At 41.4% G+C, this 23599-nt stretch overlaps 1 protein-coding gene across 1 annotated transcript in view; it reads left to right on the top strand.

Annotated features, from left to right (window-relative positions):
* The window catches only part of SMARCC1 (SWI/SNF related, matrix associated, actin dependent regulator of chromatin subfamily c member 1), a 198230-nt gene that overhangs the window by 149963 nt on the left and 24668 nt on the right, over window positions 1-23599 (top strand). Inside the window, exons 25-26 of the mRNA XM_010374744.2 lie at window positions 9889-10023; window positions 23023-23284. Coding sequence (XP_010373046.1) covers window positions 9889-10023; window positions 23023-23284 — 397 coding nt within the window. The remainder of the gene's footprint in view (window positions 1-9888; window positions 10024-23022; window positions 23285-23599) is intronic.

Below are 23599 nucleotides of genomic sequence, written 5' to 3'. Positions count from 1 at the left end.
TCCTTCACTGCAGAGAAACTACTTTTATGGATCATTTGGCCTGCCTCTTCAGTATTCCATACAAAATTTAAAAGGTGTCCAAAGAAGAATTTCTCTCCAGGTCACTGAATTTTCACTCCCTCGTCATCACTCATTCTTCCTTCTATTTACTAGGAACTCGTATCTTCATACTCAAAACACCTAGGTTTCCCTCTGAGTTACGAAAGTGTACAAATGCTCATGCTGCACGACTTGGCACATGTGAACCTTTCAGTGCCACTTACAGCTGGATCTGATAAATTTGATAGCACACATAATCATTTTCATACTACATGGTAATTAGGGGGGTAAGGATTCCACTAAAATTACTATAATTAATATTAACTTATGTAGCCAATCCAAGTTTCTCTTATTCTCATTTTCTTCTTCTGTGTCTATAAACAGCTTTGTTATTAAAAGTTTTCTGTAAGAATCTTTTGTCATACAGATGTGGAGTGATAATTAGAGATTCTAGATCTATCTCCTAAATAGATGAGGTGGCATGCTTTATGGCTTCTATTATTGCCCCCTGAAAGGTTCTTCAAGAGCATGTCCATTTTTTCACTGCACCTGCTGACAGGCTGTGAATTGTCTCAACTAAAGGAGTGGTGTGTGGGTGTAAGCAGAAGTACCATTGTTTGGGTGCTTTGGATCCTTTCCGTCTGGGTCTTTAGGCTTAGAGGAGAAGGAAGACCCCAGAACTATTGCCAGAATAAACTGTAAATCCACCATATTAGAGCATGTTCTCTAATATGCTCTAGAGAGCATAGTAGGTTCAGTTCTTCCAAGAAAGCAGAGATCACATTTTCTTAAAACCACAGATACTTCCTTTGGATTTATTCTACAAACCACCCCATGTCCACGTTTTCCAAAATGGCGTAGGTAGGTTTGTATTTGTGGCAACATGGTAATTGGATATTAGCTCTGGGACAACGGGAAGACTTTTTCTTACCCCTCAGAAACGTCTCATAACTTGATGCATTGTTTCTGCAATTTCTCATTCTTTTCTTTCTCTCTCTCCTCTCTTTCTCTCTTTCATTCATTCTTGCTTTCTTTCTTCTTTCTCTCTCCCTCTCTCTCTTTTTCTTTCTCTCACTTGCTTGCTTGCTTGCTTTGTCAGGGTCTTGCTCTGTCGCCCATGCTAGAATGTGGTGATGTGATCACGGTTCGCTGTAGCCTTCATGTCCTGGGCTCAAATGAAATCCTTTCACCTCAGCCTCTTGAGTAGCTGGTTCCACAGACATGTGCCACCACACTCAACTAATTTTAAAATTTTTTGTAGAGGCAGGGTCTCCCTATGTTGCCCAGGCTGGTCTCAAACTCCTGGTGCCAAGCAATCCTCCCACCTCAGCCTCCCAATGTGCTGGGATTACCGGTGTCAGCCACTGCTTCCAGCATGAAATTCTTTCTGGAGGTGTGAAAATTGTCATTATATATTTTAGTCACAAGGCTTTAACAGACAAGGGTTGATTGAAATTGATATACACTAAGCATGTTGATTGTTACCATACCTTAATAATCCTATTGAGAGGAGACAGAAGGAAAAAATAGCCCATTGGATCATTTTGCCTACAGTTAGTCCTGTTCAGTTTCATTTTTGTATGACTACATAGAAACTACTTCTGTTCTGCTTGTTGGAATTCATGCTTTGTAATGCAAAATTTGCCTCAACCCTATTCCAGCTGGATTATTACTTCTCATTAATCATTTATCTCAGGTTGTTTCTTCTATGTTCCATGTATCAGGGATCCCCAACCCCAGTGGCCTGTTAGGAGCTAGGCCACACAGCGGGAGGTGAGTGTCAGAGCGAGTGATAGCAAGCATTACTGCCTGAGTTTTGCCTCCTGTCAGATCAGTAGTGGCATTAGATTCTCATAGGAGTGTAAACCCTTTTGTGAACTGTGCATGTGAGGGATCTAGGTTGTGTGCTTCATGTGAGAATCTAATGCCTGATGACCTGAAGTGTAAAAGTTTCATCCTGAAACCACCCGCTACCCCCACCCTGCCCCGTAGAAAAAGTGTCTTTCACCCTTTTCCATGAAACCAGTCCCTGCTGCCAAAAAGGTTGGGGACTGCTGCCGTATATCTTCTGTGGCACCATCCCAGACCTCATCATTCTTCTCAGATTCTGTAAAGCCAATATGTGAAGGGTTGGGCCTCTCCCTGTAGCTTCTCCCTGAAACACCCTGGTCATCACTGTTGCCAGACCTTTCAAGAATCCATAATCTGAGCATCCGCAATATTCCTGTTTCAGTTATTTATTGCTATGTAAACTATGTGACTACCTTTGAAGTTAGTCGTTTAAAACCTCAGTCATTTTATTATCTGTCATGATACTGCAGTGAGGAACTTGGGCAGGCTTAGCTGGCAAAATGTGCTCCATGTCGCATTGACCAGAGTCACTCAGTACTACCTCATGCCTGGGCTATTATAGAGTGTCAGAGACAACTTCATTTATATGCCTATGCCTAGGCTGAGATGGCTACCATCACTCTCTATACATCCTTTCTAAGAAGCAGGTGTAAGGTAGTCTCCAGGAGTAGTTGGACTTTTTACAAAGCTTAGAACTTTGAGAGAAGAATGTCACAAGCAGCAAGGAGGAGGATCTGCCAGTGGCTTACGACTTGGAGCCCCAAACTGACACAGCATAATTTCTGCCCTACTCTACTGGTGAAATGTTCTGTCCAAATTCAAGGTAAGGGGACACAGAGCACCCCTCAAGGTAGAAGATGTGCCACGTTAACGCACCACAGTCTGCTCTCTTGTCATAAATTGTATATGTTTCCCCCACTGAAAAATAGATCTCTCCTGACTTTATCTCATTATGGTATCAAGCTGAGGTTGGAGGTCTCGGATCTTATGTAAATCAGGTCCACATACAGATGAGGCTCTTTAGGAGTGGTTCCTATTTACAGCTTCTTGAATGCTGATACTGTAATTTGAAGATTTTCTGGACTAGTATAACGGGTGAGACACATCAAGGTTAACTGCACTCCGTTCAAGGAGGGTTTGAATTGAAGACACAAAATAGTCATAGTTCATGGCAAATTTGAAATCTAGCCAGGCACACATTTCCAGTTCCTTCATCAGGGCCCAGTCCTACTCGCAGAATTGTTCTCCACAGTTTGACTCGGCCCTCTGGGCTTTCAGTTTTGTCTTCTGAGTCTTTTTCATTTTCCATTAAAAAATTAGCAGAGTTTTGCTTCTTGGCCTGCATTCTACTTTTAGGCCCAGTTTATATTCTTTCTACTTCAGTTCAAGGTGTTATACCTTTTTAAGAACTTTGTGGGAATTCTGTGTTTAAAATGTAATCCCCACTTTGGGAGGCTGAGGTGGGCAGATCATTTGAGGGATGTCAGGAGTTCAAGACCAGCCTGGCCAACATGGTGAAACTTCATGTCTACTAAAAATACAAAAATTAAGCCAGTCGTAGTGACACGTGCCTGTAGTCTCAGCTACTTGGAAGGCTGAGGCATGAGAATCACTTGAACCTGGGAGGCAGAGGTTTCAGTGATCTGAGATCACGCCACTGCATTCCAGCCTGGGGACAGAGTGAGACTCTGTCGCAAAAAAAAAAAAAAAAAAAAAAAAGTAATTCCCATTAGACAAAAGCCACACCTATATTTTCTTGCCTACATAGTTCCCTTTTTGCCCTAGTCTTAGTTAAGATGTTATGAGAACAAAGCCCTCAATTTTTGCCTAGTCTTGGTTAAGATGTTATGAGAAGAAAGCCCTTAATTTTTGGATCCCTTTTTGTCTAGTTGGAGGGATCTTAGATTTGTAACTTCAGTAATGATGATACAAAGAAATTGAGAGGTAAACTTGTAGAGGTGACACAGAAAACTAGTTGAAAACTAGGGACAGTGGTTAAAAACAAATATTTCAGCACAGGGATATGAACTAGGCAGAAAACAAAAGCAGAGGCAGTTATTCCTGAAAGATCATAAAAAGCTTGGTTAGGAAATTGTGGGAAAAGTCAAGTGTCCAAACATGGGAGTTCAGAAAGAAAGGAAAGAGTGATGTAGGCAGAATAAAAATAAATATTGGCTGTGTGAAAACTTGCCAAATTTGATGAAAACTTTAACTTCCAGACCTAAGAAGCTCAATAAAAGAATATATATGTAGGAGACATGCTATAAAGATGTTTAGATCCAGCACAGTGGCTCACACCATAAGCCCAGCACTTTGGGAAGCTGAGGCAGGAGGATTGCTTGAGGCCAGGAGTTAGAGACCAACCTGGGCAACAGAGAGAGACCCTGTCTCTACAAATAAAGTTTTTAAAAGTTGGCCATGCATGGTCGTGTAATGCCTATAATCCTACCTACTCGGGAGGCTGAGGCAGGAGGATCTCTTGAGCCGAGGAGTTTGAGGTTACTGCGAGCTGTGATTTCACCGGTACACTTTATCCTGGGCGACAGTGAGACCCTGTCTCAAAAAAACATCTGAAAGATGCTTAGAGGCCCTCATGTCTAGTAGAAAGGTCTAAGGCATATACTCAAGACTCTTAGAAGTCCTACTATAAATACCATTCAAAAAGCTTTATAGCTGCACCTTGAGCTATTTACCCTGAGGTCGTCCTTTGCTGGTAGTGCTCTGGATTGGATCTTTCTCCCAAAGCCATTTCTTAGCTTCAGACTCTGCTGGAAGGAACCAGACATGAGAAATAATGTTTTATTTAAACCCTGCTTTTTCATATTTCCTCTGAATTCTGCCTGAAAACCTAATAGTTTTTCTTTACTTCCATATTCTTCTACCTGCTTACAATAAAATAGAAAAAGAATTTTTCCATTCTGCCTGGAAATGCCCCAACCATATCCTCAAGTATATTAATTACCCTTTCTATTTCCACATGACTAGAGATGATGGTGTTTCCAAAAGTTGTGCTACTAGATAATGAAGATCTACTTCTTCAACCTTCAATACTGTTTTCCTCTCTTTACATACCTACTGATGGTTTTCTTAAAGCCCTTTCAGCTTACACCCACTATGTGTCCCAAAGCCAAAGAGGAGCATTTTAGGTTTCTGTTACAGAAGCTCCCCATTTCCAGATAACCAAATTATTTTACAATAGCAAAATTGAGTAGTTTAAAACATAACAATTTTATTAAATCTCATAATTTTGTTAAATTTTAATACCGAACAACTGGGCAGTTCTGCTTCATGTATCAGTTGAGTCATTTAGCAGTATTAACTTCATAGGTAGGTTTATGTAGGTCTGAGACGGCTTCATTAGAATCCTAGTCCTTGGCAGGGGTAACTGAGGTTTTTTTCCGCTCCATGTAGTCTCAGAATTTCTCTTTGTGGTGTTTCCAGCAGGGTGATCATACTTTGTACATGGCAACTTGAGACTCCCAGAGGGAACATTCCAAGAACAGGACATGAAAGTTTCCAAGATTGTAAGGCCTGGGCTCAGAAAAGGCTACCACTGATTTTTATTGGGCAGGGCAGAGAACCTGTCTTGATCTGCCTCTTAATGAAATAAAGGCCAGTGAACTTGTGGCTATCTTTAATCTACCACAAGTCCCTTCTAAGAATTACCCAGCAAAGTATCCACTGAAGTATCAGTTATTCCAAAGATGCATTGGAAAATAATTCATGGGCCTTTGGGTTTGGAAATTAAATTTTTGGTTCCAGCTCTGCCATTTACTAGTCTCTTTTTCCTTTTTCTTTTCTTTTTTTTTAAAGACAGGGTTTCGCCAGGCACAGTGGCTCACACCTGTGATCCCATCCCTTTGGGAGCATCACTTTGGGAGGCAGGCAGATCATGTCTCTACTAAAAATACAGAAATTAGCCGGGCTTGGTGGTGGGTGCCTGTAATCCCAGCTATTCGGGAGACTGCGGCAGGAGTGTCACTGGAACCTGGAAGGTGGAGGTTACAGTGAGTCGAGATCACGCTACTGCACTCCAGCCTGGGCGACAAAGCTAGACTCTGTCTGGAAAAAAAAAAAAAAAAAAGACGGGGTCTCGCTCTGTCACTTAGCCTGGAAATGCTGTGGCAAGATCACAGCTCACTGCAGCCTCAAACTCACAGACTCACATGATCCTTCCTCCTCAGCCTCCTGAGTAGCTGGGACTATAGGAATGTGCCACCACGCCTGGCTAATTTTTTTTTATTTTTTTGTAGAATGGGGTCTCATGTTGCCCTGGTCTCAAACTCCTGGTCTCAAGCGATTCTCCTGCCTCAGCCTTCCAAAACACTGGAATTACAGATGTGGGCAACTGTACCTGGGTGTTTTCAGTGAACTTCTTGGTGATACAAATGTTTTTAATTGGATGAGGTCCAACCTAATTTTCTCTTTTATCGTTTGTGCTCTTTACATGTCTCGAAATCTTTGGCTTAACCTAAGATCATTTAGATGTACTTTGTTTTTTCTTCTAAGAATTTTTTATTGTATACTTTTATATTTAGATCTGTGATCCACTAAGTCAATTTTTGTGGGTGATGTGAGATAGGAGTCTAAATTCATTCTTTTGTATTTGGATATTCAGTTTTCCCAGCTCCATTTGTTGACCTACCCCAACCCACCTTTAAACTTTTATTATGGAAGTATTAAAATATATATAGAAGTAGACTGAGCATGGTGGCTCATGCCGGTAATCCCAGCACTTGGGGAGGCTGAGACAGGCAGATCATTTAAGCTCAGGAGTTTGAGACTAGCCTGGGCAACCTGGCAAAACCCTGTTTCTACCAAAAATACAAGTTAGCTGGGTGTGGTGGTGTGCGCCTGTAGTCCCAGCTACTTGGGCAGCTGGTCTTTTTTCTTTTTTCCCTTTCTTTTTTTAAACTGTAAAAATAAAATAAAAATAAAGAAGAGATTTTGTCATGTTGGCCAAGTTGGTATCAAACTCCTGGCCTCGAGTGATCCACCCACCTCAGCTTCCTGAAGTGCTGGGATTAGAGGCATGAGCCATAGCACCTGCCCAGATTCTGTCTTTAAAAAAAAAAAAGAAAAAGAAAAAAAAAAAAGAATATATACAGAAGTAGACAAAGTAGTAAAATGAGTCTCTGTGTACACATTATCTAGCTTTGGTTATCAAGTTCTTACCAGTCTTGTTTCATTTGTCTCAATTTATTTTATTTTTTGAGAAAGTGTCTTGCTCTGTCGCCTAGGCTGGAGTGCTGTGGCGCGGTCTTGGCTCACCACAGCCTCCGCCTCCTGTGATTACAAGTGTGTGCCACTACATCCAGCTAATGTTTGTGTTGTTTTGTTTTGTTTTGTTTTGTTTTGGTTTGTTTTGTGTTTTTAGTACAGACAGGGTTTTACTATGTTGGCCAGGCTGGTTTTGAACTCCTGGCCTTCTGTGATCCACCCACCTTCTCAAAGTGCTTGGATTATAGGCATAGGCATGAGCTTCTGTGCCCAACCTCAGTTTATTTTTGAATCATTGCTTGCCCTATAAACTCAGAGTTTCTTTCTTAGGTTGGGTCTGTGACTTTTGAATCTAAGGTCTTTATCTTTTTCTGGTATTACATTACTTGAGCTAGAACGCGTATCTCAGTAGCATGTGTAGGAAGTGAACTTTTTAGTCCTTGATTTCAGGAATGTCTGTTCTATATTCACACTGTTACAGGTTCCTGTACAGGAAATTCTAGTTTGAAATTCATTAGCTCTGAGTTGAAAGGCATTTTACCATTGTTTTCAACATCTGATTTTACTCTTAAGAAGTCTGATACAGTCCAATTTTTGGGGTAACCTGTTTTTTTTGGGAGAGTGCCTTTCTGAAAGCTTGTAGGATTGTCTATGTCTTGTGTTCTTAAAATTTCAGTAATGTTTCTTGCTATAGATCTTTTTAATTTTTTTGATACTTGCTGCCCCCCCACCTCTTTTTTTTTTTTTTTTTTTTTTTTTGAGATGGAGTCTTGCTCTGCCACCAGGCTGGAGTGCAGTGGAGGGATCTCAGCTCACTGCAACCTCTGCCTCCTGGCTTTAAGCGATTCTTATGCCTCAGCCTCCCAAGTAACTGGGATTACAGACGTGCACCACCACGCCCAGCTAATTTTTTTATTTTTAGTAGAGACAGGGTTTTTGCTATATTGGTCAGGCTGGTCTCCAACTCCTGATCTCATGTGATTTGCCCACCTAGGCCTCCCAAAGTGCTGAGGTTGCAGGCGTGAGCCACCACGGCTGACCAGTGACCTGCAGTTTTAAAAGGAAATATTTTCGTATTATTTTATTGAATAATACTTGAAGACCCTATTTTTGTATTATTTTATGAATAACACTTGAGGACCCCCTTTCCACCTGCCGCCTCCCCCCCCCGTTCCTGCATAAATCTCAAAAAAAAAAAAAAAAAAAAAAAAAAAAAAAAACAGAAACATTTTCTTTCAAACCAGCTGAGTTCTAAGAGTCATATTCTCATAAAAATAGACCAGAAATTGATAACATTATTATCTTCAAAAGAAGAGTTACTGATGTATATCTGACAGAAGTGAGGAGACTTACTTTTTATTTTATACCTGTTTGTAACTTTTCAGTTTATATCATGTGCATAAATTTTTTTGTTCAAAAATATAAATTGTATAACATTGTACAGTGATAGTGGCTTGAATTACGTAATTGTTTAAAGTTTTGGTGTCATTGATGTAGCTCATTGTAGTTTAGGGTGGCACACATGATCATTAATAGCTATAAAACCTCATTGTCACCTCTTGTCTACATTTCTGAATCTTTCTGCAAATGGGTCTCCATATCTGTAAAACTACAGTTTTTATTTTCAACTGTAGATGAACGAAAAACTAGGCTTTCGTCTAAGTGTTAGGTCTCAGCATAGTTTCCAAAAGCCTATATTAAGTTCCTCTTGCATGGTTGCTCCTAGGTTCTATAGGAAACCTAAGATCATTAAGAGATCAGTAAAGTAGCCGCTCCATGCTGTTTCTTAAGACCTTGGGAAGATGCGTACTGTGACATGCACAGCTGTGGCATGTCACAGCTACTCAGGAGGCTTAGGCAGAAGGATCACTTCAGCCCAGGAGTTGGAGGCCAGCCTGAGCAACATAGGTTTTTTTTTTTAAATGACCCTGCTTCTTCTTCTTCTTTTTTTTTTTTTTTTAAAGCCTTGTGCAGAAGCAAGATGAACACATAAATTCAGCAGACATAATAAAAGTGAATGAAAAATGGTGCTGGGAGTTTGTTGGGGAAGTTCTTGGAAGTCTGTAGAGGGTGGGATTGATTACTGGCTAGTAGTTAGGGTCTTAAGCAGATATAAGTAATGTGGCATCTTCCTCTTTGTGCTGTTGAGTTGGCAAGAAGCATGAGTAGGAGTCACCATCGGTCTTGTGGAAAGGAGTAATAGTCTTCCAGAGTACCTTTCTGTTTAGTACTGTATTTATTTTTCCAGCTATGGATCTGGACCTGGAATTACAGGTGAAATATTGTTTCCCTTTTGTTTCCACACGTGAGATCTGCTCACCAAAGAGAAGGGAGAGGCTTTTGTAAGAGTGTCAGGTGCTGAGGAGATCACTGCCTGCCTGCCTGCCCACCCGTGGAAAAGTCTTAGGGAGGAAAGGATAATGAGGGGACAGACCGAGTGCTAGGATGGGATGGTAGGTGGCAAAGTACCTCCTGTCCTCATCTTTGGCCCATCAGGGTCCTAGTTTGCCCTCTCCTTCTTGATAGGCCTTTTGAAGGTAGTAGTTTACCACATGAGGCATTTCCTTTAATCTTTTAAGGGTTGATTTATCTGTGTAAGGACCAGAAATTCAGAGACGTTATTTTAGATTGAAATAAATGTTTAGTAGAAACGTACAAAGGAGACATATAGGGTACCATTGTAAATTATATAATCTCCACTTTGCATATTGTCAGCATTTTCTTAATGTTCTTTAAGCAAATGTTTACCTAAATAGCTTGAATGATCTTTACCCTTAGCACCTGGCTGCAGTGGAAGAAAGAAAGATCAAGTCCCTGGTAGCTCTGTTGGTTGAGACACAAATGAAGAAACTAGAGATCAAACTTCGACATTTTGAAGAGCTGGAAACTATCATGGACAGAGAGAAAGAAGCTGTAAGTATTTGGAATTTTATAGTGGCTTTTTCACAATTAAACCTTGGTCACTTTTCACAAAACACAAGTTAGGTAAAAAAAATAGTAGCCTGTTCTCTTGGTCTCCATGGCTAACTTCTGTCCTTTTTCCTATATTTGATTTGCCATTTCAAAAGGATTATTAGCCAGTGATGTTAAGTAGAAGGTACTCTGTTAACTTTCTAAAGCTAATTCTCTAAATCTCAGCTTCTTGTACATGTTGGCTGTGAAGATAGATGATGATAGTAAATTCTTCCCTCTACAAAACTTAGAGTTATTTCATTACCTACTTGTTACCAATAAAGTAGAAACTGTATAACTCCATTATCTGATTCAGGGATTTTCTTTTCTTTTTAAGTTTTAATTTTTATTTTAGATTCAGAGGTACTTTTGTGGGTTTGTTACATGGATATACTGTATGATGCTTAGTTTTAGGCTTCTATTGAAGCTGTCACCCAAATAGTTAACATAGTACCCAATATGTAGCTTTTTGGTCTTTCACCCTTTTCTCCTCTTCCCCTTTTGGAGTCACCATTGTCTATTGTTTCCATCTTTATGTCTGTGTATACCCAGTGTTTAGCACCTACTTAAAACTGAGAATATGGCTGGGCGCGGTGGCTCAAGCCTGTAATCCCAGCACTTTGGGAGGCCGAGACGGGCGGATCACCAGGTCAGGAGATCGAGACCATCCTGGCTAACACGGTGAAACCCTGTCTCTACTGAAAAATACAAAAAACTAGCCGGGCGAGGTGGCGGGCACCTGTAGTCCCAGCTACTCGGGAGGCTGAGGCAGGAGAATGGCGTAAACCCAGGAGGCGGAGCTTGCAGTGAGCTTAGATCTGGCCACTGCACTCCAGCCCGGGCCACAGAGCGAGACTCCATCTCAAAAAATTTAAAAAAACAAAACTGAGAATATGTGGCATTTTTTGTTTCTGGGTTAATTCACTTAGAATAATGGCCTCCAGCTGCATCTGTGGTGGTGCAAGAGACATAATTTCATTCTTTTTTTTATGGCTGTGTAGTATTTCATAATGTATATGTACCACATTTTCTTTGTCCAATCCACTGTTGATGGGCACCTAGTTTGATTTCACATCTTTGCTATTGCTAATGGAGCTGCAGTAAGCATGCACATGCAGGTGCATTTTTGGTAAATTGATGTATTTTCCTTTTTTCTTTTTTTTTTCTTTCTGAGACGGAGTCTCGCCCTGTTGCCAGGCTGGAGTGCAGTGGCACAGTCTCAGCTCACTGCAATCTCTGCCTCCCAGGTTCAAGCGATTCCCCTGCCTCAGCCTCCATAGTAGCTGGGACTACAGGCACGTGCCACCATGCCCAGCTAATTTTTGTATTTTTAGTAGAGATGGAGTTTCACCATGTTGGCCAGGATGGTCTCTATCTCTTGACCCCGTGATCTGCCCACCTCAGCCTCCCAAAGGGCTGGGATTACAGGCATGAGCCGCCATGCCCGGCCGAACAATTTATTTTCTTTTGGGTATATACCCAGTAATGGGATTACTGGGTTAAATAGTAGTATAGTTGAATAATATTTTTATTTCTTTGAGAAACCTCCAAACTGCTTTCCACACTGAACTAATGTATGGTCTCATCAGCAGTATATAAGTATTCAGAGATTTTCTTGATTCCCTGACTTCTTCAAAATAAATACTAGAAAGTAGAACTTAATCTCATCTTGAATTAGGAACCACATTTTCTCTTATCCTCCCTCAGATCCATCCTTGGGCTTTCTCATACTTCTCTTCCCTCTCCTATACTGAATGGTAACTGAAATTAGGCCCATCTGGAGTCTTGTACCTAGCATTCCCTGGAACAGAAACTTTTGACATAAGGTCATGGCCCAAACAGGGCCAAGAGAATTACGAAAAGGGCCAAAAGTGAGAGTGGAAGTCATAAAAATAAGAAATTTAGAAGCAGAGAAGCATTTGGTTATCTTGGGAAAAGTTCTAGAGAAAAAGAGATTAAGTAAGCTCTTTGTGGGGAAAAAAAATTTTTTTTTCTTTTTTTTTTTCTTTTTTTTTTTTTTTGAGACGGAGTCTCACTCTGTCACCCAGGCTGGAGTGCAGTGGCATGATCTCAGCTCACCACAACCTCCACCTTCCAGGTTCAAGTGATTCTCCTGCCTCAGTCTCCCGAGTAGCTGGGATTATAGCCATGCACCACCACGCCCAGCTAATTTTTTTGTTTTTAGTAGAGACAGGGTTTCACTGTGTTGCCCGGGCTAGTCTCGAACTCCTGAGCTCAGGCAATCTGCGTGCCTCAGCCACCCAAAGTGCTAGGATTACAGGCGTGAGCCACCGCACCTGGCCAAAAATACATTTTTTTTTGAGTTGACTGGAGAAAGAATTAGTGACTCCCTAAGCATGGGCTAAATTTGAGCATTTAGTTAGGGCTTTTTGCCTCTGACTATTTTGACTTTTTTATCTGCATATGAGATTCTGACTCCAAATGGTAGAACTTTAAAAAGAAATTATTCCAGAATACTGATCATTTTAGGATCACTGTTTACATTTGCCTAAGTATCTTCTTGCATTATTTAAAGTATTTCTTAGTGGCCAATCCAAGCAAGTCCTCTGTTGAACTCCTCATGATGAGTAGCCCAGTCACCATAGCCCTATCCATTTTATCCTAAGACCATCTGGCCCCATGAGTAGGAAGAAGCTGCTTCAGTAGCTCTCCTACCCCAACTCTATACCGCCCCACCCTCAGTTCCCTGATTAGGAAGGAGCCTAATCAGAGACTTACTGTGCCTCTCACTCCATGCTCTACATCTGTCATTGAGCTTCTGTCTATGTAAGCATCTCTCACACCATTGACCCTCTCCTGCCCTGGGAGCTCATGAGACCTCTGTTTCATCTCTGTCACCCTCTGTGTATGCTAGACCAAATGTAGGCTTACTTCGCGGCCTTACTCTCTTTGCCACCTGTTTGCTTTCTGCTTCTCTGGCCAAGAAGGCCCTTTGCCCCACTTTTTGCCTACCTCCTGCATTCCTCAGCTATGGATGGCATGGCCTTCACATTTACTGCTATGGCAGCCTCACAAAGCACTTAATTGTACTGTAATCACCAGTTCATGTGTTCGCATTTCTGTACCAGAGTGTATACTTTTTGAGGGCAAGGACTTAATCAGATGTCTTTTTTAACACAGAAGTAGCACATCAGAGGCCCTTACTTAAATGAATGTGTGCCAGCATTATTGGCGTAGTAGGGAAAGTGGAAAGGATAATCCACCCTTAAAGACTTAGTTTAATGGGAGAAACAGTCAACAAATAATGACAATACAGTATGCTTGTATAGTACAGCAGTTGTACAGATGCTGCTATGGGAACAGAAAGGAGGCATCCCTAGGAGATGGGGAGAGGGAGAAGTTATCAGAGAAAATGTCCTACAGGTGGAACTTTGGGGGATGAGTCTTTGTGTTTATCTTTCTCTAATAAGCTTCCCTTTTGACATTTTACAGATTTTCTTAGAGGACCTGGAGTAATAGGGGGCTGTAATATAGTGGAGTGGATTATTGGCATATGCAGAATTCAAATGATGGTTGGGTAGATCCCACTGGCAACAAGACGTCTTGCTGTCATTTGCAAAGTATAACTGATCCATTAATCTTGAATATTGAGATGACCCTGAGCACTTAAAGAATATATCTAGTTTGGCAAGGAGCTCTTTCCTCAGCACTAAGTTGCTTTCTCTTCAAAGAATGAACCTGCTGGTCCCCCAGTTTTTTAAACCTTCTGATGCATCCATTGTCTGTCCCCTAAGAATAACAGAGTTCGTATCCCCTTTCCACTTCTGTCCACTGGCTCCCAGACACTAAGGGGCAATGTATAACTGCTTCACTTCTCTCAGGCCTGCAGAAGTTTCCTTGTGTGGTGTATATTTTTTAAATAACTACTTAAATTATGTAACTTCACTGTTTTTTCTCTTTTGACTTTTTTTGGGGGGACAGGGCTCACTCTCTTGCCCAGGCTGGAGTATAGTGGTGCAGTCATAGCTCACTGCAGCCACAAACTCCTGGGGCTCAAGTGATCCTCCCTCCTCAGTCTCCCAAGCAGCTGGGACTACAGGCATGAGACACTGTGCCCAGCTAATTTTTTTTTTTTTTTTTTTTTTTAAATAGAGACAGGATCTTGCCATGTTGCCCAGGCTGGTCTCAAACTCCTGGCCTCAAGCAATCCTCCTGCCTCCTCCTCCCAAGGGGTTTGAGTTACAGACATGAGCTGCTGTGTCCAACTTTTTGACTTTTAACAAATGTTGCTTTCTAATCAGATAACACACAATATTTCATAAATATTTTCTGAATAAAATAACACAGCTGAAAATGTTGCAAAAACACTCTCTGAACTCCATCCCAATACACAAGGCTGCTCTGCTTGAATTCTTTCATGGTCGACCGTTATTTCGTTTTGTTTTGTTTGTTTTGTTTTGTTTTGTTTTGTTTTGAGATAGAGTGTCGCTCTGTCGCCCAGGCTGGAGTACAGTGGCCAGATCTCAGCTCACTGCAAGCTCCGCCTCCCGGGTTTACACCATTCTCCTGCCTCAGCCTCCCGAGTAGCTGGGACTACAGGCGCCCACCACCTCGCCTGGGCTAGTTTTTTGTATTTTTTAGTAGAGACGGGGTTTCACCGTGTTAGCCAGGATGGTCTCCATCTCCTGACCTCGTGATCCGCCTGTGTCGGCCTCCCAAAGTGCTGAGATTACAGGCTTGAGCCACCGCGCCTGGCCTGATTGCCATGGTTTCTAAGTGATTCAAAAAAGTAAGTATGAAAAATCACCCAAAATGGAAGCTGTAATGTTCTTTATAATGTAAACATGCAAGTCACATCCCTTCTGCCACATCCTGTTCGTCGCACAGACCAACTCTGGATCTGGGGTAGGTGAAAGTTTTCAGTGGGGATGGTGTAAATGTTAGAAAGCAGGATCGTTGGCAACCAGCTTAGAGACTCGTTCTCAGACCAACAAAAATGGGTCATTTGAACTTCAAAATGCCACCCATTCATTTTGTGTATAATTAAGACATAACCTCTTTCTCACCCTAGCACTAACATGCTATCCTTTCCTGTGGGAAGCAAAGCTATGAATGTTTTTCTACTGATGATTTCCACACAGAATTCTTTTGAAAATTGAGAGAAGTATGACATATGCCTTGGCACAGTGTCTAGCACATACATAGTGTTTGGTAAATATATGCCTCCCATTATGCAAACCAGTAATCAACAAATATATAGAAAATTCTTAAGATTCATAAGCCGGCTGGGTGCAGTGGCTCCCGCCTGTAATCCCAGCACTTTGGGACGCCGAGGCGGGTGGATCACAAGGTCAGGAGATCGAGACCATCCTGGCTAACACAGTGAAACCCCATCTCTACTAAACATATAAAAAAAATTAGCCAGGCGTGGTGGCAGGCACCTGTAGTCCCAGCTACTCGGGAGGCTGAGGCAGGAGAATGGCGTGAACCTGGGAGGCGGAGGTTGCAGTGAGCCGAGATCGTGCCACTGCACTCCAGCCTGGGTGACACAGCGAGACTCCGTCTCAAAAAAAAAAAAAAAAAAAGATTCATAAGCTATTGTTGGCCTTGTGAGCATTTATTGGGTCAGTTACTATGCCAAAGCACTTTAAATGGATTTACTCAGTTTATTTCCTGGCAAACTATGTGAGGAAGTCATAAGCAAGAAAATAATGTTTGCTTTGAATCCCCTTATTCAAGAATCCAGCAGTGATGTCGGATGACAACATAAGCCACTTCTTTGTTAGCCCTTCTTACATTCCAGACTGGAGCTTGAACCCGGTAGGTTGTGTACCTCAGATCACATGGGTCAGAAATGACAGAGCCAGATATCAAACCTGTTTGTTCAGCTCTCTGTATTTATCTAGTACTTCATAATTTATAAAGAAATGAGTTTTTGCTATTTCATTTTAACCTAGGGACTCTGAGATACATATGCAGCTTCTGTCATCCTTGTGTTATGAATCAATAAAGTTGATACACCAGCCAGTGAATAGATCAGCTAGAAGTAGAGGCACCTAACTCTCCACCTCCCACACTGCCTCAGTTCATTTTAGGGTGCACTCTTGCTCATCTTAACTCAGTAAGCAGTAGCTTTAGGATAACGTTTTCTTAAATGGAATGTTTGGTTTTGTTTAAATAGCAATGGGTTTCAGAAATTAAGACTCACAGTCAAATATAAAGCTTTTTTTTTTCTCTAATGACTTAAAGCCAGATGTTCGTTTTAGTCTTAAGTGATTGTAATTAAATGTAATCATATAAAAATTTCAGGGCCAGGCATGGTGGCTCATGCCTGTAATCCCAGCACTTCGGGAGGCCAAGGCAGGAGGATCACCTGATGTCAGGGGTTCGAGACCAGCCTAGTCAACATGATGAAACGCCACCTCTATTAAAAAAGCAAAATTAGCTGGGCGTGATGGCGGGCACCTGTAATCCCAGCTACTTGGGAGGCTGAGGCAGGAGAATCACTTGAACCCGGGAGGCAGAGGTTGCAGCGTGCAGAGATCATGCCATTGTACTCCAGCCTGGGTGACAATAGCAAAACTCTGTCTAAAAAAAAAAAAAAAAAAAAAAAATCCCAATTTGTTATAGGTATCATGAACTCAGCTATAATTAGTAGCTATTCCAGCTTCCTCGTATTTTAAAGCATTAATATTAAAGGAAAGGCAGTTATGGAAGTTACAAAGTCTATCAGGGAATTGGCATGAGAAAAGCACTTGAGTTCAGGAGAAGGTGTTGAGCTGCCAGTGGGTCTGCCACTCATTGTGTCTGTAGACTGAGCAGCAGTCAACAGAGCAGGTTTCAGACATGGGTTGTGTTTAGACTAGAACTACCTGGAGAGAATTGAAGAGCCTGGGCCCCACAAAAGCCGTTTACATTTAAATGTTTTCTTTTAAAAGACACTCTCATGCCATTGAGAATGGATCTATGAGCTGATTCCATTTATACCTTTTGGACTAAATGTTGTCTGTGTCTCTGAAGTTCTTTTGGCTAGGTATAGAAATTTTATACCTTCAGAGGCTGGGTGCAGTGGTTCACACCTGTAATCCCAGCACTTTGGGAGGATGAGACGGGTGGATCACGTGATATCAGGAGCTCGAGACCAGCCTGGCCAATATGGTGAAATCCCATCTCTACTAAAAATAACAAAAATTAGGCAGGCATGGTGGTGGGCGCCTGTAATTCCAGCTGTTAGGGAAGCTGAAGCAGAAGAATCCCTTGAACCCGGGAAGCAGAGGTTGCAGTGAGCTATGATTGCTCCATTGCACTCCAGGCTGGGCAATAAGAGCAAAACTCTGTCTTTAAAAAAAAAAAAGAAAAAAGAAATTGTCTACCTTCAGAAAAGAGGGACTATTAGGGAACTCAAAGCTGTGAGAAACCCAGACTCTGTACTTAAGGAAGTTAAAGGATGGATGAGACATTGACACAAAGAAACCAAATACAATGAGATGATGGAGCTAAGAAAATTCAGAGAAAAGGGAGGTCTCATGGTCAGCTCAGATTATCAAGGTAAGGTCCTGGAAGAGGAGGACTGATAATGATTTGTAAGAAAGGTCCAGCTCTTGAAATATGAAAAGAATGATTGCTTAGGAGACTGGAGAGTCAGCCTGCCTTGATAGTTTTTGTGGTGGATAAAATGATTTGTTCATTTGCCAAATACTCACTGAGCATCTGCTGTCATCCAGGCATGGAGCTAGTGAGGATACAGTGGTAAATAAAACCCAGCAAAGATCTCTGCCTTGGTGAATCTCAAATATTTCGAAATCATGAGTGAATTAAGGAAGTTATATAAGTAATAAAGTATATGCTGCATATATATAGGTATACATACAAACTGTGTATGTATGTTACGGGTTGAGTCGGGGGAGATTAGAAGTGGCAGGGAAGGGATTTCTGTTTTGAGTGGTGTCATCAGATTAGGCCTTATTGAGAAACTGACAGTTGATGGGCAAGCACTTCCAGGTGCTGGAAACAGTCAGTGCAGAGGCCCTGAGGCAGGAGTATGACTGACATGTTCCAAAACAAGGGAGTAGGTGGGTGGGCTGGAGCATAAATGAGTCAAGGGAGTTAGGAGGCTAAAGTCAAAGAGATCATGGTGACCAAGTCACAGAAATTCTTGAAAGCCGTCCAGAAGCCTTTTGCTTTACTCTGAAATGTGGAATAATTGAGGGACCTTGAGTTGAGGACTGAAGTTATCTTCCTTACAGTTTATCAGGAATCACTCTGTCTACTATGTAGAGAGAATAAATTATAAGGCAGCAAGGTCAGAATCAGGGAGATTGGGTGTGGAGGCTGTTAGGTTAATGCATGTGAGATACGGTGGCTCGGACCAGGGTGTCAGCCATGAAAGTTAAGAGAAATGGTGAAGTTCTGGATGGATTTTGAAGATAGAGATAATGGGCTATCCTCACAAATAGTAAGTTTAGAAAAGTTTGTTATATTTTATGACAAACTAAGGAAGAAAGAACAGCAAAAAAGAATTTCATACTGTCCCAGGGTAATTATATTTAACTTTGTTTTCTGTGTATTTGTAGTAAATCATCTCTGTGCGGCTTGTCATACAATTGAATCTATTGTTCAACATTTGCTATTACATTAAAGGTAGTTTTATTTGAGATTAGAAAGCTGTACCCAGTAGCAGGTTCAGTTCTGAAGCAGAAAGACATGTGGCCTCATGAAGCAAGCACACTGTAACAAAGATAAAATGACCAGCCCACAATAATGATGCAGGCTCCCTTTTTTGATTTCTGCTTCCAGAAGTACACATGGAAGCAGCAAAACGCAATTACATTGTTTTCTTTTACCTCAGGTATAAAAAGGGATGGATATATCTATTTTGGATTTGGGTTTTCTTCAGTGAAATTCTCATCACTGATACAAAGCATTGGAAAGGAAGGTGTGATTATTTACTTAACTCTGAGGCTTCAAGTCTCAGCTGGTATTTCAGTCCTTGGCATTATAGATAAATTTTTGTGACCCTCACTGTCTTTTACTCTTTCCCACCCCCCTCCCTGCTTTATGCAAATAGAAGGGAGAAGAGCTTTGTGTGAACTTCAGCTGCACTTGCAGCTGTGTCTGTGTTTGGTGTCTTGGTGTTGAAAAGTGCTCTGTTGTGTTAGATTTCGCTTGGATACGGCTGCTTTATGCATATACAGTGAAGAGGGAGAGGAAGGCAGGGTTTTTGAAAGCAGGGGAAGTGGGGACTCAGGATGTGTCTTCAGAGCAGGGCCATAGGCTGCCTTGTATGAAAAACTGGGTTTGCTGGAGCCTATTTTTTTGTTATTAAAAAATATTTATGTGTTTACTTTAAATTTTCAAATCATAAATAAAAAGTTCTGGCCAGGTGCGGTGGCTTATGCCTGTGCACTTTAGGAGACCAACGCGGGTGGATCGCCTGAGGTCTGGAGTTCAAGACCAGTCTGGCCAACATGGTGAAACCCCATCTTTACTAAAAATACAAAAATTAGCTGGTTGTGGTGGTGGGCCCCTGTAATCCCAGCTACTTGGGAGGCTGAGGGAGGAGAATTGCTTGAACCTGGAAGGCGGCCACTGTACTCTAGCCTGGGCGACAGAGTGAGACTCCGTCTCAAAAAAAAAGAGAAAAGTTATCCTACTCCCAGTTTCTTTTCTTTTTTTTTTTTTTTGAGACGGAGTCTCGCTCTGTCACCCAGGCTGGAGTGCTGTGGCCAGATCTCAGCTCACTGCAAGCTCCGCCTCCCGGGTTCACGCCATTCTCCTGTCTCAGCCTCCCGAGTAGCTGGGACTACAGGCACCGCCACGTCGCCCGGCTAGTTTTTTGTATTTTTTAGTATAGACGGGGTTTCACCGTGTTAGCCAGGATGGTCTCGATCTCCTGACCTCGTGATCCGCCCGTCTCGGCCTCCCAAAGTGCTGGGATTACAGGCTTGAGCCACTGCGCCCGGCCTCCCAGTTTCATTTCTATGGATGATCACTGTTAATAGTTTGTATCTTTCAGAACATTTTAAATGTGTTTATACATGATCACAAAGTCATTTTTATATACTTGGATTATCTTATAAATATTTTTATTGCAACTTGTTTTTTTCCCCATTCAGGTTATCTTATGTAACTGAATATCAAAAAGAATGCCTTGATGACCATCCTTACACGTGCATACATATGGTATTCTAGGGCAGTATTTCCAGATGCCTAATCACTGGTTCATTGGTTAAGTGCATTTAAAATATGACCAGTACTGGCAATTTTCCCTCAAAAATTCCTAGTTAACATTCTTTCTGATTGTCACAAAAGTGAATGCAGTCTTGAACTTGATTTAATAAAAATAGGATGTCTAGAACAAGAAAAGTTATTTTATTTGCATAATGAGGCCAGTACATGGTGGCAAGCTCTGCTGCATCTGTCCCAGAGCAGAGATGGCCCTCGTGGAGCCAACTGGTAGCCTGTTATTTGGGCATTGCTCTCAACTCATAGGATCTGTTTAGCCCCACATTGGAACTTTTGGTTTAAACTGGGTTCTCTTTCAGGTTTATGTATGTGTTTAATCGCTTATCCTTTCTAATTCTTCTAATTACTTTTTTAAAATTACCTTCTAAGTTTTAAAATGATAGATGAAACTCAGAAAATAAAGAGGATAATACAGGCTAGCTCATGTTGTAGGCAAGGAAAATTGGGCAATTTTTTCTTCCCAGCTTGGCCCTCTCATCTTATTAGTAGGTTATTTTTTTGTTTCCAAGGATAATACCTTGATATTAAGGTAAGCCCCCAAAGAAAGACTAGTTTGGTTAAAAACAGAACCCAAAATTCAGCTAGATAATGCAGAGACCAAAATTTCTTTTTAGAGTCACTGCTCCCTCCAGTAGCAGTTCAGCTTCCTTATAAAGCATATCTTGACCTAAATTCCGTAGTTCTTACATAACGGTAGGACTACAGCCAAGCTGTTCAGACCAGTAGTCACTCAACAAAAACATAGATAAGAGGACGTTTTCTGGCTACCTCTTAAGCAAATTCGAGTCCTAAATTCCTAGAAAGAATGATAAGAAGAAAGCAAAACCAAGGATCTGTAGCCAGAATATTTAGATTTCCCACCCCACCTTTTACAATCATTTTGCCTCTTACTTACTAATCTGATTAGTCTTCCTGCAGAACTGGACTTCCAGAAGATTCTCTTGCTGTTTACATCTTACAGCTCCCTTCTCATCATGCACACAGGAAACTGAACCAGGCCAGGCTTTACCCTCCTCAGATCACCTTTCCCAGAAAATGAAGAGCCCACACTAGACTATTAGGACCAGTAGAACCCTGTCTTGCTTGTTCCTGGTAACCGTCAACCTCTCTCAAAATGTTTTGTTTCAGAAGATCTCCCTCTCCCTAAGGAAAGTCTACAAGCCAGTTACCAAAATCCAGGACATAAGCTATACCATTTACTCTCTTTATTTGTTCTCCTCTTCGCCTGCTCGTGCGTCTTTTCTTCATACTGTGTTCATGGCCTGTCTTCCCACACCCCATCTGTCCATGGAAATACCCTAGTTGCTACTCCTGTAACCAGTGATGCTTCTCACTCAATTTCACAGGGATTTTCCCCAGTTGGCCCTCTGCCAAAGGCCCAGATTCTTAGGCTAATTCTCATGCTTATTCCATCTAGTTGCAAATAATAATGTGTAGTGTTTATCCACAGAACTGGCTGCCCCCAAAAGCAAAAATGTTCTACTTCCCTAACCTATTGAATGCCTCAGAATAGTGCTGACAGAAATACGTGAGCCATATATATAACTGAAATTTTCTAGTAGCCAAATTAAAAACAGGTGAAATGTTCTACATAATTCAGTATATGTAAAACCTACATATATATACATTGTTTTTATATGTAATCTATATGAACAATTTTTCATATTAAGTCTTCACATTTTACTGTGCATCACTGACAGCACATCTCATTTCGTGTTAGCCATGCTTCAAGTGCTGAGTAGCTGTGTGTAGCTTGTAACTGCTGTATTGGACAACACCGCACAAGAAAATGATGCCCAATGACTCAGATTTTTCTATGAAAATGATGGGATGGAGACATTATTGAAAAGAAGTGGGTTTATTAACCCTCCTAATGCTTATGATTTTTATACTACTTTCAGAGATCTGGATTTTCATTTACCTGCATGTTCAGGTTTCCTGCATGATTTTCTTTATCATCCCTGTATTAAATTAATTTAGGATAGGCTTCATTCTCTGAACTAAACATATAATATTGTATTTCTCTTTATTCTCATTTGGGTGCTAGAAAGATTATCTTGAATATTGAAATGCTTGTAGTCGTTAAACTAAGATTCATGCTGATTTTTTTATAGGCAACTAAAATATTCCGTGAATGTGTCACCAAGTATAATTTTGGGTACTTGAAAGCTAAGATTTGCGGTGGCACTGCCAAAGTTCCACATAGAGAAATGCATATCTTTGCAGCTAAGGCCACATCAACTCAGGCAGAGTAATTTAACTCTGGTGTTATGTTCTAAAATAGACGATAACCAAAAGAGTATCACATCCAAAAGAGAGCACATAGGAAGTTGGGTGAACTTGAAATGTTAACATCTGAGGAACTATTACAAGGACAACAGAGGCTCATTTTACCTGGGGAAGACTCAGACAGCCATAGGAAGTATTTTTAGTTATCTAAAGGCCTGCCAAACATAGAGGGGATTACATGTGTCCAAGTGACCCCAAAAAGCAGTAGCCCTACTGCAGGAAGATTACAAGGAAAGACTTAGACTCGACATGGAGAAGACGTTGCATGGTAACAGATGTCCAAATGGAAATATGCTACTCAAGAAATAACGCCTTTGTTCTCACTGTAGAAGGTGCAGGAAGTGAGGTGGTGATGTCAGTGTGATGGGATAGAGGGAATTCAGGCATTATGTAGTTGTTCTTTGTGTTATCCAATGCTGAAAGCCTCTTCTGGTGTCTTTTCTCTTCCACTTTCTTTGCTTACAGCTAGAACAACAGAGGCAGCAGTTGCTTACTGAACGCCAAAACTTCCACATGGAACAGCTCAAGTATGCTGAGTTACGAGCACGACAGCAAATGGAACAGCAGCAGCATGGCCAGAACCCTCAACAGGCCCACCAGCACTCAGGAGGACCTGGCCTGGCCCCACTTGGAGCAGCAGGGCACCCTGGCATGATGCCTCATCAACAGCCCCCTCCTTACCCTCTGATGCACCACCAAATGCCACCACCTCATCCACCTCAGCCAGGTAAGAGGAAGGCCCTGCTCTTGGAAAAAGCTTTTGGTCACTACAGAGGCACAGAGCATCACTGGGGCCAACCACACAGTTGGTGTTTTCTGATGAAGACTGTTCAAAATTTTCATTGTCATCTAGAAAAGTGTAGGCATGTGAGATTTAGGGTTATCGCCATATAAAGCCTTCCATATTCTTTTTCTCTTGGTATGATGCCTTTTTGTTGAGTAGGTCGGTCTCTGAATGGACAGTAATATCTCAGAGTTCATTCAGATTTTATCTTTGGATTATTGATACTTTAAAAAATTTATAGATATTTTCAAAGATAAA

The sequence above is a fragment of the Rhinopithecus roxellana genome, chromosome 1 (genome assembly GCF_007565055.1).
Source record: "Rhinopithecus roxellana isolate Shanxi Qingling chromosome 1, ASM756505v1, whole genome shotgun sequence".
Taxonomy (NCBI): Eukaryota; Metazoa; Chordata; class Mammalia; order Primates; family Cercopithecidae; genus Rhinopithecus; species Rhinopithecus roxellana.
This window is presented reverse-complemented; position numbering and strand designations above follow the sequence as displayed.